At 44.7% G+C, this 19913-nt stretch overlaps 1 protein-coding gene and 1 long non-coding RNA gene across 8 annotated transcripts in view; one reads left to right on the top strand and one right to left on the bottom strand.

The window, feature by feature from the left end:
• HLCS (holocarboxylase synthetase) overlaps positions 1–19913 on the bottom strand; it is a 238033-nt gene that overhangs the window by 140860 nt on the left and 77260 nt on the right. For all 7 annotated transcript variants that reach the window (XM_042954462.1, XM_042954460.1, XM_042954459.1 and 4 more), the window contains one exon: positions 16819–17090. In XM_042954462.1, the coding sequence (XP_042810396.1) occupies positions 16819–17090 (272 nt within the window). The remainder of the gene's footprint in view (positions 1–16818; positions 17091–19913) is intronic.
• LOC122229403 lies at positions 13527–16322 on the top strand. The gene is made up of 3 exons (XR_006206978.1): positions 13527–13748; positions 13972–14542; positions 16234–16322. It is a non-coding gene; the product is annotated as an uncharacterized LOC122229403 (long non-coding RNA).

Here is a 19913-nt window from a genome sequence, read left to right as displayed (position 1 = left end):
GTACCCTGACTGGCTTTATGCAAAGCTGTTGATCTTTGGACCTAAAATTTTCATCTCCACCATAGGGATGTGACTAAATGTTCATTACAGGAGATGCTTAGAAAAAAAGGTGATATGGGGATTAAAAAGGCCAATAACTATCTTCAAATATCTTAAACTATCTGAGCTAATTAACAGATCTTTTAACGATCATTTGGGAGAAAGTTAAATTTTCTCTACTTGGATCCATAAGACAGATTTCTTTTTTGGAATGGGCGGGGTTTCAAAGGACCCATCCCAGGAGACAGCACTGGCCTAAGACGCTGGAATGAGCTGCCTAAAGGTATAACAGCTCAATAAATATTTGTTAATTGAACAAATGCCAGAAAGCTTCTCACCATCAAGGACTCAGACACACCAGAAGCAGTGCAAAGGGCATTCAGGCAGCAGGGGGTGACTGGCCGTTTGGGTACCCTCCCTCCCCAGATCTGAGAGATCATGACCATTTTCGCATATACCACTAGTTTGATCTCGAGTTTACGAGATGTCAAATCATCCTATCCCAACTATAACAACATTGCGCTGAACAGATTTGGTCTGTTTTACGATAGTTTTCCAGGTGCCACAGCAAAAAAGTAAAAGTGCCCGCAATCTTTCCCTGGGGCTCTATCTCCACTGGCCTGCAGGACAAACCCAAGAGGGCCTCCGTTGACCTCCAACAGTAGGGAGGCACTACACTTTGCAACAGAAAGAAGGGAAGGAGAAGGGAAGGGAACGGAATAGAACAACACCTAAAGTCAAAGCTACAGGAAGCATTTACCTGAGCTTCAGAACAAAAACAAAAACAACTTTTTGTAAGATGAGCTTCTCGTCAGGGACTTACAATCCTGACAGGCACCGTGCAAGTTTCTTAAGTTATCTTCATGGATAAGCACAGAATGTTAAAAATCAAATTACATTTCATTTGGTTGAAGTTTAGAAAAGAGCAGGTGCCCTAGAGTACTGTCAGTGGTAAGAAGGATACTGAAAGTTTAAAAATAAAAACTCCAGGAAACCAGGATGAGAGCCAGTTGTATAAATCCCGCACCCCAAACTTCGCACCACTGTTCAAGCACATGCAACCTATACCCAGATTCCAGGGCAAATTCTACTCTACGTTAATGAGTCAAGCAAGCTTTAACGAAAATTCAAAATCTAAAACGTTGACCAAGGGGCATCTGGGTGGCTCAGTCAGTTGAGGGTCCGACTTCGGCTAAGGTCATGATCTCATGGTTCATGGGTTCGAGCCCCGTGTCAGGTTCTGTGCTGACAGCTCAGAGCCTGGAGCCCTCTTCAGATTCTGTGTCCTTCTCTCTCTCTTTGCCCCTCCCCAGCTCATACTCTGTGTCTCTCTGTCTCTCAAAAATGAATAAATGATAAGATGATGAGATGAGATGAGATGAGATGAGATGAGATGAGATGAGATGTTGACTAAGACCTCATACAAGACAACCATGCACCCACCCCAACTCCCCCACCCATATTTCCACCACAGCTCTCCCCAATCCACATCCCCTACATCCCCTCCCAGAACACTCCCTAAAGGGTTCGGGAACTGAGGGGCACTCCCTACCAAAGCTGAGATCTTTACACCATGGTGTCATCCCCTCTCGGCGTCTGGGTGTTTGAAACCCAAGCTACACCAGCAGAAATTTTTCCTCTCAGACATCACTGCTCTGTAACTAGAGACATCTGAGTAACCACTGGATAATCACTCCTGAAGACAATAGCTATTCAGCTTAACAGGGGCAGGGGACCCACACAGGTTTCCCTGGGTTCCAGAAGGGAACCACAGTTACTCAGTCCTCATTGTTAGTCTGGGGACGTCGGGGAAACTCCAAATGGTGCTGAGTTTTATGAATAATATGCATACAGCTTTGACGTGTCATATAATAACAACCACAGAAACACAGTGTAATCCATTTGGGTTACACAGCACACCCACAGGAGGAGAAAGAACTTATCTCATAACAGATAACCTTAAATCCCCATTACCTTAGATCCTCTTGGAACAAGACAGAGTATAAAAAGAAATAATCCAGTCAACCACTCAGCCTGCTATTAAGATACAACCATCCCAGTCAGCTGTGCTGAGTGTCCAGATGGCAGGACCTTGGGCACTTTCTTGGCCAGTGGTCTTGACACCCATGCCCTGAGGAGCCTGGGCTCTGAGAAGGCTTCCTAGCCTCATCTGTACAGTGGGGTAGTTTATGTAAAAAGGGGCTTTACTGCTTAAAAAATGTATATATAATTAAGCCACCAATCTAGTACAGCCTTCTCAAGTTACAGATAAGGAAACACATCCAGGGAATTTGGGTGGTTCACCCAACATCACACAGCTGGTGTGTGAGAACGACACAGATAAAATTACAGCCTAAACAACAGATGTTGGTGAGGATGCGGAGAAAGAGGATCTCTTTTGCACTGTTGGTGGGAATGCAAACTGGTGCAGCCACTCTGGAAAACAGTATGGGGCTTCCTCAAAAAGTTAAAAATAGAACTACCCTACAACCCAGCAATTGTACCACTAGGTATTTTCCCAAGGGATACAGGTGTGCTGTTTCGAAGGGGCACATGCACCCCCGTGTTTATAGCAGCCCTATCGACAATAGCCAAAGTCTGGAAGGAGCCCAAATGTCCATCGATGGATGAATGGATAAAGAAGATGTGGTAAACACACACACACACACACACACACACACACACACACACACACACAATGGAGTATTACTCAGCAATCAAAAAGAATGAAATCTTGCCATTTGCAACTACGTGGATGGAACTAGGGGGTATTATGCTAAGCAAAATTAGTCAGTCAGAGAAAGACAAATATCATATGAGTTCACTCAATGTGGAATTTAAGATACAAAATAGATTGAACATAAGGGAAGGGAAGTAATATAATATAAAAACTGGAAGGGGGACAAAACATAAGAGACTTAAATACAGAGAACCAACTGAGGGTTGCTGGAGGGGTTGTGGGTGGAGGGATGGGCCAAATGGGTAAGGAGCATTAAGCAGGACACTTGTTGGGATGAGCACTGGGCTTTATATGTAAGGGATGAATCATTGGATTCTACTCCCGAAATCATTATTGTACTATATGCTAACTAACTTGGATGTAAATTTAAAAAAAGACAGCCTAAGTTTCCAAGGTCACTGACACTGCCATCCCACCATGTAGTTGCATTTTTGGGTGAATTCTGTTCACATATTACACAGTTTTAAACTGTGAAAATGACATTAGCATCCAGGTGACCTCTGAAACCAAAGGCCAGAAAAAAGAGGTAAGGTACAGACCTCCTCATAATCCCTTCCTCTTCTCTTGTCTCCTCCACCCCTTCCCACATCCCGAGAAAACACTTCTCTGCCAGGCAATGACTTCATCATTTTCCTTCTCGCTAATTTGAATACTCTGGTGGGAGAGCCAAACAAAAAATGAAAATGATGAATGACCCCTTGTGCAATGCAGAAAAAATGTGGCGTCTGGGTCCCAGAGTGACGGAATACCCCTCATGCAGAAATAGAACATGCTTCTCTCCAAAACAAAAAGCAGAAACAAAGGCATAGCAGAGCTCCGAGTGTGTGCAGATAAACGGTGGGTGTGTAAAGGATTTTCAAGGGGCGGATGAAAGCAAATCAACCCTCCCCTCCAAAGCAGGTAAGTGTTTTACGTGCAAGAAAAACCAAAGTTTTTCTAAGTGAGTCACACAGCAACGTCAGGGGAGAGATGGAAATGCAAATGATAGAGAGGGATGCAGAACAAGGCAAAGGAAAAATATCTGCTTGATCACCTAACACATTTGTTTTAATTTTTTTAATTTTTTATTTTTGAGAGAGAGAGAAAGAGAGAGAGAGAGAGAGAGCAGAGGAAGGGCAGAGAGAAAGACCGAGGATCTAAAACGGGCTCTGCACTGACAGGCTGACAGCAGTGAGCCCAACGCGGGGCTCGAACTCACAAACCACAAGATCATGACCTGAGCTGAAGTCGGACGTTTAACCAACTGAGCCAACCAGGAGCCCCTCACCTAACACATTTTAACCAATGTTTTAATCCACAGCTCAGCCTCTACCTCCGCACGTGTATACAGACAAGTGGCCATACTTGGGTCATCATGAACACCAAATTCTAAGAAGATTTAAAATTTTTCCACTCAGAAACTAATGTTAACTCACAAACTGAGAGTTACCTTTTTTTGCATTGAGAGTTTTTTACTTTTTTAATTGAAGCCTATTATTGTATAAATTTAACATGTAGATGTGAATTTGATACAATTAGATATTGTAATACGATGGCTACTGCAGCAATAATCAGCCCCTCTATCCCATTACTTATCATTTCTTTTTAGCAGTTGGAATAATTAGGTTCTAAGTCTCTAAGCAAGTTTGGCGGTTATGTGATACTGTTGTCGATATTCACCGTGGTAGGCATTAGAGCATGAGGACTTATTTGAGGGCTTGGGGACTACTTGTTGCAAATTTGTACCTTTTTTTTTAAATGTTTATTTATTTTTGAGAGAGAGAGAGAGTGTGTACAAGCAGGGGAGGAGCAGAGAGAAAGGGAGACACAGAATCCAAAGCAGGCTCCAGACTCTGAACTGTCAGCACAGAGCCCAACCCAGGGCACAAACCCACGAACTGCGATGCGAGATCACGACCTGAGCCAAAGCCAGACGCTCAACCAACTGAGTCACCCAGAGGTCCTGCAAGTTTGTCCCTTAAACAACATCTGTTCAAGTCTCCCACCCCTCATTCCCTGGTAACCACCATTTAACTCTGTTTTTAACGAGTCTGGCTTTTTTAGATTCCACATATACATTATATCACACAGTACTGATCTTTTTCTCCCTTCTCTCCCTTAGCACGATGTCCTTATTCATGTTGTCACCTAACCAAGTTTTTAAAGTGCTGTTTTCTGGGGCGCCTGGGTGACTCAGTCATTTGAGCATCCGACTTTGGCTCAGGTCATGATCTCATGGTTTGTGAATGAGGACCCTGCGTCAGGCTCTCTGCTGACAGCTCAGAGCCTGGAGCCTGCTTCAGATTCTGTGTCCCCTCTCTCTCTGCCCCTCCCCCAATCACATTTGGGGTCTCTCTCTCTCTCTCTCAAAAATAAACAAACATTAAAAAAAATTAAAATGGTGTTTTCTTATCGTACACTTTTTACTGCATCAGAACCTTGGAACATATTCTCAGGGTTCATTTCTGCAGTTTCCAAGCAGGTGGCCATCAGCCGTCTCCATCTGGAGAAAGCACCCATGTTAGAAGGCAGACAAAGAGGAGACGGAACCAGCACTCACCACCCACTCACGTCAGAGACTGAGCACAGGGCTCCGCATTTCACTAACTCCCTTTGGCCCTTTCAACATGGGCAGCATTCCCATGAGTGGATATCACTACACTTTGCTCATTTTCAGATGGGAAGTCATGGAATTCGCCAACGACGCTCCGAGACCTGAGATGCTGTCGGTACCCATGATGCCCTGGCCAGTGTAAGCCAGTTTGCTCATCCGCCCACTCTGGGCCGCCCAGGGCATGTACACGGCCCTGTCGCTAAGAAATAACTCCTCTGCCCTCAATAACTGAGAGAAAAAACAGTCCCAACCACCACGGGACACGGCTCGCTTCTCAACTGCAGTTAACCCTCGGCTTTCCCTCTAAGATGTATCTGAACCGGGGAAAAAACAAGCCTAGGGAGTTCCCTATCACCATCTTAGTGAAGGCCTTTCCCAACCGCAAACTTGGCTTTATTACCCTTGGTGGTATTTTATTACTCATTCGAACGGAACAGAGGCATCTGACAAAATGAATATCAAGTGCTGCATACAGTTGAGCAACTCTGCGGGGTAAGAAGTATCTGAGATGTTTCAAGCAATTGAAGACAGCGAAGCATCATCAAACACAAGCACTTCTAACTGGTACAAGAGGTTCAGGGGCTCAAGGAAGAGATGCGCATATCATGGCTATGCACAAGGCATATCCGTGGGACCAACGAAAATGTTCCAAGGGGAGACGTTCCAGCTTTTTCCAAATGATTGCTGTTGCCTAAGAAAATGATAAATTGTTAACATTTTAAAATAGAGAAAGCTTGATAAAAAAAAAAAAAAAGAAAGGGAACTCGTTCTGCATATTTTAAGGGCAACACAAACATGGACAACCGACTATGTTTTCTCATCTTTCAAGAAAAGCTGGACTAAAATAACACATTTTTGGCAAAATAGTAACTCGTGATGAGCCATCATGCTTCTTGTCTGATGAGAAAAAACTGCCAAAACCTTCAACAAAAACTCCACCCCAAGAAAACACATATTACAATCTGGGTTGAAGACAATGTTGATTTGTTTCATGGACACGCACACACTGCCATTGAAGAAGGCTTGATGAAGGTCAAAAAGAGAAAAAAAAAAAAAGGATTACACCGAAGTTTAAATGATAGTGACAGTGCAGTCAATATAAGCTCTGTGCTGATGGGGGACCTGGGTGGCTCACTTCAGCTCAGGTCATGATCTCATGGCTCGTGAGTTCGAGCCCCGCATCAGGTTCTGTGCTGACAGCTCAGAGCCTGGAGCCTGCTTCAGATTCTGCCTCCCTTTCTCTCTGCCCCTCCCCTGCTCACTCGCGCTCTCTCTCTCTCTCAAAAATAAATAAACATTAAAAATTTTTCAAAACTATAAGCTCTGTACAGACAGCTTTGCAGACATATCTCAGTACATCCTCCTCAGATAGTGGGGTGGATGCAGGCTCCTGGAAGGAAGGTCTCGCATGACTGCTGCCTCTCCCCACTGGATCCCAGAGCCTACCCCGAAGGCCTGCACATGGCTGGTGCTGAAGACAAATTAGTTGAGCGACTGAATTTAAAAAGAAGAAGAAGAAGAAAGCAGAGACTATTACCAGCTACATCATATGGATAAGGAAGCGGAGGCTTGAATGGTCTCTGATTTACCCAAGGTCACTCATATAGTAAAAGGCAGAACTGGAATCCCAACCCAGGACAGTAATATCCCATCCCGAGATCTAAGCCCTTAGGTCAAACCAAGAGTCTATCCTCAGTAACTAGAAATGAGTGGGGGGAAAATGGTGGGGGGGTGGGGGGGGGTGCCTGGGTAGCTCAGTCAGTTAAGCATCTGACTTAGGCTCAGGTCACGATCTCACAGTTTGTTCGAGCCCCACGTCAGGCTCTGTGCTGACAGCTCAGAGCCTGAAGCCTGCTTCAGATTCCGTGTCTCCCTCTCTCTCTGCCCCTCTCATGCTCTGTCTCTCTCTCTTAAAAATAAATCAATTTAAATAAATAAATACCCAAGAAAGGAAGGAAGGAAGGAAGGAAGGAAGGAAGGAAGGAAGGAAGGAGGGAAGGAAGGGAGAAACGAGTGAGCCACGGGAACTAGTTGTTTTTGCAAATACTGCGCACAAGGGGTACACCTTGTTTTGTTGTTTTTTGTTTTGTTTTGTTTTTTCTAAAAGCCTGGTATACTCTCAAAAGAGTGAGACCACTACCACTGAGAACATGCAAAGGACTGTGCTGTGTGTTTGGAAGAAGGTTCCAGAGGAAGAACCTCCCCCGTGTGCCGGGCACAGCAGAACCGCCGTCACGGCTGGGCAGCCTGTCCTTTGTTGGCTGCTCACAAGGCATCGGCCTGATGGCTACACTCACCCTCACTCTCCCGCACAGTAAGACCTGGGACGCTTCAGGTCGTCGGACAGTTAAATGTGGTTGAACGAGGAGAGAGAGTCAAAGAAGGTCCAATTCCAATGAAAACGCCATCTACACAGAACGCACCGTAACCACCGTAAAATGTCAAACCTCACAATAAGTTTACCCTGCCTGAAAAAATCAGTTACAGAACGTGAAAGTAGACATTCTCAAACACTAAAAATTGATGGGGAGGCATCTCTGGAAAATAATAGGCCACTTCATAGTTCACTTCCAGGAGCTTGGCACATGAAAGGTTAACTTATTCAGGTGTTGAACTGGGGGCGGGGGGCGGGGAGCATTTGATGGAGAACTTGCCAGAACAGCCCTTCAGTCATGACCTCCAGAGTCAAAGGCTGGAGTTCTGTTCTAAACCTTAGTTTAGAAGTAAACATTAAAATGAAGGTTTCTTTAAAATTCCTCAATAATTTCCACTTTAAAAGCACCAAACCGGCCCATAAAAGAGCTCAGAGTAATTATTCCAAAGCAATCAACTTTTTAAAAACCCTTTACTTCACGATTACACCAACATCCCATTAATTTGGGACACTTACCACGTATTTATTCTTTGCTCGTTACCTACGTGCACATTAAGAGTACACCAATAACACAATACAGGCATTAATATGTAAAACATCAACAAAAGCCATCTGGAAAACTAATGAATAATCAAGGGATTTCAAATTAAACTACAGAATTTTCCCTTAGAATCTTTAGGACAACACTGTCAAGTTCAATCTATTCACTTCGCCTCCAGAATCAATTTTTCAAACCTTATGACAGGTCTAATCGCTTCCACCTGTGTCTCTAGCTTGACTCTTGACGGGCATGCTACCAGCCAGGGTGGAAATGTAGACAAAGACCCCTATTAGGATCCGGCTGTTTCTCTACTGTGAGGTCACTCAGCCATTAAATTAGTTCCAGCCCAATTTCTGTCTCTCAGGCCTCGACTTCAGGGGAGGAGGGTGTGCAAGAGAGCAAGTTAGGGGAGCAGAACCAGAAGAGCAGAAAAGGGGGAAGAGACGTTTGGGACTGAGGAGACACACACGCACAGAGGCAAAAAGCTGGGATTGGCCCCAAACTCTGAAACAAAAATACCTTCTCAAATGATGGTGGCCATTCTCCGCAATGCGATTTCCCCCAAATGTCTGCAAAAACTATGTTATAGGATGATTTTTCCTTTTCATTCCCTTTGCCCGTAGAAAGGCAATGGTCTCCCATACAAAGTTTTCTCAAACGACGGGAGCCCAACTTGCAAAACCACTTGAGCCCTCTAAAGGCGATGGAGGTTACAGAAAGACAGAAAGGCTGGCTGGTGGAAAGGGCAGACTCGGGAAGATGGCCCGATCGAGTCTGCTCACATGGAGGGAGCGTCCAGCGGCCCAGACCTCACAGCTGAGGAAAGCAAGAACCAGGGCAGGAACACTGCCAAGTGTACAGAGCTACCTGGTGACAAAATCTTCAGTGCCAGCATCTTCCCCTACCAGACCCGGTGATCTGTGGTAGCAGGAATGATGCCCGACACATAGTACCTGCTCAAAAACAATTCAGTGACCGGTCTACTGCCTTCCCTACATCACATCATCTACCGCGCCCACTTCTCTCTGCCCAAACTCCCAGCTCTCAGAACAAGAAGGGCACACGCGGCTTGTGTGAACTGAACAGCACGGGCAACTGATTCTTCCGATGCACTGGAAGGGCTGGGTAGTTCCTTCCCCATCACTCTCCCTCCAGGGCCTAACAGAGTGCCTGGCATATAGAAGGCACTCCATAAATGCTTATTCCATCAATGATGAAGACAAACTTATGCCTCTGAGAAATCAAGGGCCTAAAACAATACTAAGAAAATAAACTTATTTAATAAGGAAATCCGTATTATCCTTTGCAAATAAAAGAGCCCACCCTTGACCAGTTTATTGAGGATATAGAAGTATGCAGAGGAAATCAGTATGAACAAGTCTGTCCTCATCTACCACTCCATAAACTGTGGCTTCACACGTGAGTTATTTCAATATCTCAAATGACCTGGTAAAAGTCATCAAAAAGATGACACAAGTCAAAGTCTAATAAGTGGCAGTTCCAAAATGATCACAACTCAGTTACCCCCAAGCTCTGTGCTCCATGGTCTAGGCCTAACGCCTTCCCCACAGCAGAGGGCCAACCATCACTTATCAGATTAGACAGAGTGTGGCACCCCAACCACGCCACTTGGAAGTGTTTCTCCCAGCAGTGGCGATGGATTCAGTGGCCTGCCATACCCCCTTGCGTAGACCCCACCACCACCAAGAGCTCACATTTGCAAACGGCTTCTGTGGTGCGTAGCTGTAGGATGTGACTATGGGACACAATAAAGTTCACTGGGCCAGACAGAGTACCGAATCCACGCCCTGGGGACTCTATCCAACAAGCTGAGCTAACTGGTCACAGGGAAACCTACCAGGAAATAGGGCAGAAAGAAAAAGAAAGGTGTCTAAAGGCAATCAACACCAGCATCACATCTAAAAGGTTACCCTGACAATAGAGTAGAAAATACATGTCATGGTCAGAAACACATGCCCAAGAAAATGACTGGAGCAGGGGATACAGGGTGAAATTATCTATTCTAACCAGACTGGATGGGTAGCTCAGCCAAGTCAGACTTTTGGGGGAACATCGCTCACGGACATGGCTTTCACTTTTTATTTTTGGAGAGGGAAGCCCACAAGCCCTTCAGTTGTCTTGATTTAATTATTAGCAAGCAGCCCCCTTATCTCCCCTGATTACTCCCTTTCTCCAGAGCTCCCCCGCCCTCTACTGAATTACTAATATACCTTTATTTATTTTTTCTTATTTGTTTAATGTTTATTTATTTGAGAGAGAAATGTTTATTTATTTGAGAGAAAGAGAGAGAGAGAGAGAGAGAGCACTAGTGGGGAAGGACAGAGAGAGAGGGAGACACAGAATCCAAAGCAGGCTCCAGGCTCCGAGCTGTCAGCACAGAGCCCGATGCGGGGCTCTAACCGAAGAACCGTAAAGATCATGACCTGAGCCCAAGTCAGATGCTCAACCGACTGAACCACCCAGCTGTCCATTAACACACCTTTAAAATTCAAAGGTTAAGGGCTCCTGGGTGGCTCAGTCGGTTAAGAGACCAGCTCTTGGTTTAGGCTCGGGTCATGACCTTGTGGTTTGTGGGTTCAAGCCTCGTGTCGGGCTCTGTACTAACAGTATGCAGCCTGCTTGGGATCTTTCTCTCTCCCTCTGCCCTTCTCCTGCTCGCTTGTTCTCTCTCTCTCTTAAAATAAATAGACATTTAGAAACCAATTTGACAGTAAATTTCATATATTAAAAAATAAAAAATAAAAAAAAATAAAAATTAAAAAAAATAGACATTTAAAAAGATAAAAGAAGATAAAATTAAATTAAATTAATAAAATGAAATAAATAAAATAAAATAAATTAAATAAATGAAATGAATAAAATAAAATAAAATAAAATAAAATAAAATAAAATAAAATAAAACAAAATAAAATAAATTTCACAGGTTACAGGAAGGAGGTGAAGGTGGCAGGGGTTCATGGCCTTTGGACCAGCCTGATTTCATACCCTGAGGTCAAATGAAAGCTTTCAGTGTCTGTGTCAGGGCCACGGTCATTTCACTGGGTTTGCAGTCAAAGAAGAAAGTGCAATGCCCTCCAAAATAGCTGTCAGAAGAGAAATTTCCAAATCGTCCTAGATTTACACTAGTAACATAAGAAAAATACCTCTAATGGCACTGAGTAAGCAATGAAACAGAACTGGTGTTACTATTCAAATAAATTATTTTCACCGATGATTTCAAACCTTATAGACACTGGGGCTATCCTCATGTGGATACAACTTAAAGGCCCCCAGCTATTTTTCTTAGTAGTCTGACAAATAAAAAGACCATGCCTGGGACAAAGACTTCTAATTGTTCTCTGATATCTAGTCTCCATTCCTCCCTAGCACAAGGACCCTGAGTTGCAGTGGATTCATGGATACTGAGTATAAAGACCATATTAATTTCCTCACCTTCTTTGCAGGTAGATATGGTCATGTGCCTAGATCCTAGCCCTAGAGTATAAACAAAAATGTCATGAGCGATTTCTGGAAAGATTCCATAAAGAGTGAGGAGCACCCTCCATACACATCCTCCTGCTTACTGGCTAGAACAAGAACATAAATGCCTGGGCTGCTCTTAGACCCCTGGCTGAGGGTGACGGTGCAACTCACTTGCGTCCCTGACACTGTGGGCCACACACTGACCACCCCTGGGCTGCCTGTCTCAGCCTACCTCACCTATAGGACAGAGAAATAAACTTCAATCCTGCTTGAAACACTTTAATTTGGAAATATCTGTCTAATCCTAAGTGACCTAGAAATTGGTACCTGAATAGGGTGCGCCCCAGGGTTTGGATTTACACTTGTCCCAAAAAACAGGGCCTAAAACTGCAGTCTAACGTGGAGGACCGAGGCAGGGAGCAGCTGGAGAGAAACGGGTCTCAGGGGCTCATAACTGGAGACCACTGTCGTCACACAGTAGCAAAGCACTCAAAAGAGGGGCGTCTGACTTCAGCTCAGGTCATGATCTCACGATTCATGGGTTCGAGCCCCACCTCAGGCTCTGTGTTGACAGTGCGGAGCTTGCTTGGGATTCTCTCTCTGTCCCTCTCTCTCTCTGCCCCTCCCCTGCTTGCGCTCTCGCGCTCTCGCGCTCTCCCTCTCTCTCTCTCTCAAAATAAATAAACTTAAAAAGAAAAAGCATTCAATAGAGGCCTGGCTTTCTATAGCTTGGGAAGAAGACCATCCACCTGTTAGAAGCTGTACCATTGCAATAAAGAACTCTGAAAACGTACAATGTCAGTGTTTGTCAGTCCTTCCTGACACCCTCGGCAAAGTTCACCGAAAGAGAAATGATCTCCACTAGAGCTAACTGACCTCAAAGGATGCAGAAGAAAAGAGACCTGATAAGAGGGGCTCTCGGTTGGCAACCAGCAATCTACGATGGAGCCTATGGGGCTGTCTCGCCAGCCCCAGTAGGTGCTAAGACAGGTGCTTCGGCAAAGACAGCCTGGAGCCTCGTGCCAAAGATGTCATGGAGGGCCTGGCCTTTTTTCATCCAAGCCACCGTTCCATTCAGCCACGGGAGCCACCATCTAACTGGGAGAGAAGGGGATGAGCAGAGTATCGAGGCCTTTGAAAGACCAGAGTTTTTAGACTGAAACACTCTGTCCTGATAAGATCATTGACGGTTAGTCACACGGAACCATCAGAGGCCTACTAAAGTCTTCAGAAACTTCTATCTCCATGGAAACCATAAGGCTGACCTAGAAAAGGCTGTGATTGTTCACCCTCAAAACAATACCCAGAGCCCAAACCCTCATAGACAGTGGATGCCATACGCCCAGCCCCTCTGATGCACATCTCAGACGTGGTGCAGTTAAGACCTCCCCAAGAGGCAAAGCCATGACCCCACGCACACCAGGTGAGAGAGACCTTCCTGGAGAACAGAACCAGGGCTGCCAGACACAGCCGGGAAACCTGCCTACCGCCAGCTCAGGGAGTCTTTCCTCTCCCCGCCCAGGGTACTCCATGGTCACCACTTCACCCACAGCAGCACAGTGCACAGGAGTGCTGGGGACACAGAACATGCCTGCGTTTGTGGTTTGGGGGTTTTTGTAGTTTAGTTTTTATTTATTTATTTTTTTGAGGGAGAGAGACAGAGAGACAGACAGGGTGTGAGTGGGGTAGGGGGCAGAGAGAGAGAGGGAGAGAGAGAATCCCAAGCAGGCTCCATGCTCAATGCGGGGCTCGAACTCACAAAACTGTGAGATTATGACCTGAGCTGAAATCAAGAGTCGAAAGCCTAATCAACTGAGCCAGGTGCCCTTGAGAACACGTCTGTTTTAACCAGCAGACCGCCAGACCTCAGGGAGCCACGTCCAGCCCTGAGTAAGAAGACTCCATCCCCAGAGATCCTGAATCTGCTCGAGAGGAAATAAACAAGTAGACTGGCAGGGCTATCTTCCTGGAAGAGAGGGTGAGAGTTTTGGAAACGGGGAAAAAGGTGCAACACAGATATTTGGGACTGTGGCAGAAATTGCTGGCTGTTCCCCACTGCGTACTTTCCCCCTCCCTTCTCGGGAAGAGAACTCCCAATTTTTAGCTGCTATAAGTCGCCGTGGGTGAGGAGGGGCACAGAAAAAGGATTTTAGAAACCTTATAATAAAGAGTATCTAATTTACATTTTACTTCTATTCCAGACTATAAGGAAAGAGCCACAGAGGTAACAGATGTAAAGAGAGAGGCATACACAGAGTTCAAACCCAGGCCACAGTTTTGAAAAGTCTTCTTGCCCTGGACTTATTGATGTGGTCAGTCCACAGGAACAATTCAGTAAATTGTGATACGTAGCTTCCTACATGCTGGTGTGATACTAGAGTTTGACTCTGATGGCCCTAGGCACTAAAAGATGACGTATGAAATTGATGGATATGTGTAACATACGCAGCACCAGTGGCTGGAAGATAAAAGCTTCTAATACGTGTTAGTTGCTATTATTATTATTATTATTACCACGACCATAGACTGTGCTTCCATGAGGATGGCCCACGTGGAATCAAATAGAGTATTAGCTACAGAAATGGTCTCGGTCTTACTCTCAGAGAGTGATAAGCCATATATTTCACGTATCTATCTCATGGTCCCTTTGTGCACAACTGAGTTTCTGACACCAAGGTGACCACTTCAAAGTCCTTCTCCTAAAAAAGGCTACAGTCCATCCACCCCACCCCCAGGAACTTCTCACCGGGCTTGCTGACTCACGAGGCTGCAGTGAGTAACTTTATCTGTTAGTGTTAGGACGGGACCCACACGAGCAGTGGAAGAAGACATCTGTAAGTTACACGGAGCAGCCACTATTTATTTATTCAATATCTGCTCTGTGCCAGGCGGAGGGATTAATCATTAATCATCAAAGCCATTTCATTCTCTGTGCTCTACAGAGACCAGACAAGAAAAGAAACAAAGAAGCTTCCCAAATGCCCTCGGAAAGGTCAAAATATTCTTTTTCCTTGGTAAAGATAAAAACTATCCTCCAGAAGGTTCTGACTCCACTACTGTTGAGCTCACCTACACATTTTTACAGACCCGAGTTGCTTAAGACAGAATTAAAAAAAAAAAACAAAAACAAAAAACAAAAGTTCAATATCAAAAAGGAACTTACCAAGATCCAAGGGCACTAAAGCAGGTGTATTTACATGGCATTTTTCTTCTATCCTAAAACACATGCTCACCAGGGTATAAAGAAACCCAACCATCTGATTACACAGGAGACACAGTCCCTCCCTCGAAAGGGCTCAGAGCCCTCTTAGTAATGCACTGCCCGCTATATAAGCTCAGAGGCCGTCATTCCACTAATTCAAGATCATCCCAACATAAAATATTCTTCGCTGATTGTCCAACAAAAACAGACAAGACGTGCCAATATTTTTCTATTTAAATTTAATCTCTCCAAACCTTATCTTAAGTACTATGTCTGCTTTTTTATTTGGAAAATATAATAATAATAGGTCACCTTTTCAATATTTTCAATATAGTGTTCTCTTGAGTAACAAAGGATTATCACAGAGTTCACACAGGCAAGTAATGATCGTTCCATATACCAACACAGGCTTTTTCCTGCTCATCTGAGAACAGGGAACTGGGAAGGAGGGGAGGCGGGAGAGGGTGGGAACGCTGAAAAATGAAAGTACCTGACAACACAAGAAAAAACAGCAAACAAGAACTGTTCATGACCATGGCTCATATTCCCCTTCCCACTACACCTGCCTCGCTCTACCAATTCCACTACACTGGTGCTTTCTCTACATACTATCCCCACATAAAACTGCCAGTTCCATGAGAAGGGAGTAGGTGTGAGCAGGACAGTCAAGAAAATACTAAGGTATTGTATCATTTCAACATACCGTATCAACATATTACCGAATTCCAGAAATTATTAAGAAAGCCCCAAATATTTCCCTGCATTGAATTATGCATGTAATTGTGCAGTCCTATGAAAGAAAATGCCTAGAAACTGTAAATCCAATGGTTCTTTTGGAGTCTTAACATTCCTGAAATTTTAGTCCCATGTTGAGGGAAGATGTCTTTCTTATTCACTCCCTCTATAAGCCTACATTTTAAACTATCTCAATAGAAGAGTACTGATTAATACTAATTTAAGAGTTCAAAAAAAAATCCTTTCATCCGTTTGCCATTTTTTAACCTTTAACCAACGTCCATGAAACACGAGCAAAGGGGAGAAAAAAAACAAAGAGAGAGGCAAACCAAGAAACAGACACTTAACTGCAGAGGACATGTGGGTGGTCGGGTGGGGGGTGGGGGAAATAGGTGATGGGGATTAAGGATGCACTTGTCGTGATGAGCACAGGATGAGGTACGAAAGTATTGAATCACTACATTGTACACCCAAAACCGTATGTTAACTAACTGGAATTTAAATAAACTTTTTTTTTTTAAAAAAGTCCACGAGACAGAACAAATAAGAAGGAAAACTCAGGAAGAATAAATCTTGAACATCCGAATGGGACGGCAGAGTGCCGACAAAATGTGCTGGATGGGAACATATCAAAACAGGTTTCCAAAAGTACGAAATCTCCACTGCGTTTCCAGGTAACGCAGCATACGTGTCGTTCAGATTTGCTATCCTAGTGCTCCCGCAAAACATTTTCAACTAAATGTTTAACACTGGCTATACCAATACAAAAAATCAAATGATGGCCCGAGTAATAATGCCACCTGTTAAAGACATTTTTTCATAAAGTTCTTTCGCCAAGGATCATCTGAAAGGCCTGATACTAAAGGAAGTGGGTCACGATGTACAAAATCCCCCTGCTTTAAAATACGAATCTGTGATCAAGGAAATCCTTATTGAATTTTTCTCCCTGCGCTTTACCTCGGACAGGACAAGGGTATTCCCACCTTGCTAATGGGTTGATGAGAACTGTCCTTTGTCATCTTTACCCCTTCTCCCCCAGCACTGGTTAGACAGAACAATCGATATAATGAGACTCCTCTGAGCCGGTGCACGATGTCTGGCCAGAACTCACCCGTCCAGAAGGTTCATCGTGGTGGGCGTCACTTCGGCAAACAGAACTACTTTTCCAAGTCGCTTTGTCTGCAGATTTTGTCGGTAGATCTCTAAGTTAAAATTGTCTGATAAGAAGGACTCCACGTCAGTCACCACGGGTAGAGCAGATGGGGTGATTTCTATGTTGGGCGTGTAGGATGAAAGAAACTTAAGGGAGAGCTTGCTGGACTTGATTACTCCTTCAGGATCCACATGCTTCCCCAGCCACTGCATAAGAGGATCCCAGATTTCCTGTGTTACAAAGAAAGAGATGAAAAGGTCATAATTTGCCTTACATTCGGTGAGGGTAGCTTTTCCTTAAAATGCCATTTTGGTAATAGAAGTACTTCCTAAATCACAACCAGGAAGAGCTAAAGTAACATATTCCAAACACCTGTGCTACCACACAATCGACAATAAGTCCACGAGGTATGTTTACGCTATAAAAATACAGTGGATTCTTGAACAACGTGGGTTATGAACCGCATGGGTCCACTCACATGCGGGCTGTTTTCGATAAACACAATACAGTGCTAGGGCACTTGGCTGGCTCTGTCGGAAGAGCATACGACTCAATCTCAGGGTTGTGAATTAGAGCCCCACGTTGGGTGTAAACGAATGTAAACAAATAAAACTTTAAAAAAAATAATGCAGTACGGTCCTATAAATGTATTTTCCCTTTCTTATGATTTCCTTAATAATTTTTCCTTTTCTCTAGCTTGCCCTATTGTAAAGATACTGTATATAATACATATAGCACACAAAACACATGCTAATTGGCTGTTTATGTGATCAGTAAGGCTTCAACAGTAGGCTACAGTAGTTAAGTTTTGGGGGAGCCAAAAGGTATATGCTATGGATTTTTGACCGCACTGGGGGGCAGGTGGCTCCCCTAATCCCCATGTTGTTTAAGGGTAACCTGTAAACTGTTTAGAAGCCAGGACCCAAAGAAATAAATACAGCTCATTATTAAATTTTCTATCCTACATAATATCCTAAATCCTTAGATGTCTTCTCCAGCTCTAGAATTCATTAGTAATCCACTAGTCTATATATTCTGCAGAAAATTTACAGCTTTCTACTTTTGCCCCTCAAGGAAATTCATTATCCTAGCTGGGGAAATACCATAAAAAGCCAGGTGAAAGCAGTCACAGAATACCAGGCACGGAGACAACAGCATTTGCTCTCTGCCTCTGGAGAACCTTCAACTCCTCTCCTGGACAAGGTGATCACCACCAGCCACTGACAGGTCACCAGCAGGGGAGATCTGACTTTCACATGGGAAAATAATGGGAAACCCAACACGTGCTTTCTCTTTGCCAAATGTGGGTCTTGGGGGTGGGGATGGGGGGGGGGGCGGTGAAGTAGAGCCTACCAGAAACCCCGCCTAACCCAGAACAAAGCTCTCCATTCTACCCCTGAAACAAGCAGGGGTCCTAGAGCCTCCCAGGAGGCTGCAACTTCCTCTTGGGCCCTGGAGGACCCACAGGCCTCCCTCCATGGTAGGGTACCAGGGAACTATGGGTCGAGGGAGTCATCACCCCAAGAGGTCAACACCAAATGTATTAAAATCAAATTGTCACAGTAAACACAGATCCAGGCTCTTATGCTACCTTCATGCAAATGCTAGGCCTTTCAAAAGAGGAAAAGTACCCCTCTGTTAACACAAGGGTATGTCCCAAAGCTGCACGTGGCCACAGAGAAGTAGCTTCAAAGATAAAATATTATTCAACTCAATTCAAACAGACCACTAAAACTCACTTGAGTTTACAGAAAATACATAGGATAGAGGAACAAGTTCAACAACTTTGGAAGGAAGGAATCAGAAGAATCCACAAGGTGAGACATTTCACAAAACAGAGATCCACAAGTCAGTGTCACAGGGGACAAAAAGGCAAGAGAGGGGGTGAGAGAAGAGGGGGAGACCCCGTCTGGAGGAAGAGAGACGTAGAAGATACGACCAAATACAGCAGCTGCCTGCAAGCGGGTCCACAGGTAGGGACCAACGTGGGACCGGGCATGAGCTATCTGAGCATAACCTTGGATCTGACAGCCCAAAGAAGGGCTAGAGGAGTAAGGATGGGGACAGGGGTTGAGACCAGCCCTTGTGTGAACCCTTGACCCCAACCTGCTCACCCTGAAGAAGCCGTGAGCAGGAACCCTGGCTGTATCAGACCACACAAAGTCTGGGCAGCCCAGAACATCTCCCAGATGATGGCTTCATCATAGAACTGTATCTACCTCACTACTGACAAACTTGTCTTGGACCTACAGAATGGAAATTTTCCCTGGGGCAGTGACAGCCTCATCAAGGGTAAGAAATGAGCCCGGTGACCAAGAACTCCAACCCCAGAGAAGTGGATCTGTGTCTCCCCCAGCTTGTGAAGAAGCCAGCTTGGGGTCCAGCACACCGCCATCCCACCCCCAGGGTCACGCGAGGGTCCCTTCTGTGTCTGTCCTCCCAAGCCTTTTTGGATGAACAAAGCCTGACCAATATTCAGGGGAATGATTTTTCTCCTTCTTGTTTTGGCCAGAGGTGTTGGGACTGTGTGACTTCTGAGTGATTTCCTACAGTGTTGGTTCCTCCCTTCAGGATGGGGGGCGATAATCACCATCCCAGGAATTCTCAGTGGGTTTTTATGATTTAAAAAAAAAAGAGGGGCGCCTGAGTGGCTCAGTCTGTTAGGTGTCGGGACTCTTGATTTCAGCTCAGGTCATGATCTCCCGGTTCGTGGGATCAAGCCCCACACTGGGCTCTGCACTGGGTGTGGAGACTGTTTGGGATTCTCTGTCTCTCCCTCTGCCCCCCTCCCGCCCATGCGTGCGCTCACACATACGCTCTCTCTCTCAAAAAAAGATAACAAGAAGAAGAAGAAGATATGATCAAATACAATGAGTGGCTCTTCACCAGAGTCTGGTTTGAACAATCCAGCTGGAAGAGACATTTTGAGACAATGAGGAAATTTGAATATGGACAGAATGTATCAAAGAACAAAGATTCACTGTCAGGTTCAGTAGGCATGTTAATGGTACGTCGTTAATGTTAGAAAAGTGCCTGTGTCACAATGTCTGTAA

Source organism: Panthera leo, chromosome C2, assembly GCF_018350215.1.
Source record: "Panthera leo isolate Ple1 chromosome C2, P.leo_Ple1_pat1.1, whole genome shotgun sequence".
In the NCBI taxonomy this organism is placed as follows: domain Eukaryota; kingdom Metazoa; phylum Chordata; class Mammalia; order Carnivora; family Felidae; genus Panthera; species Panthera leo.
Note: the sequence above shows the minus strand (reverse complement) of the source record. Positions and strands in the feature narration are given on the sequence as shown.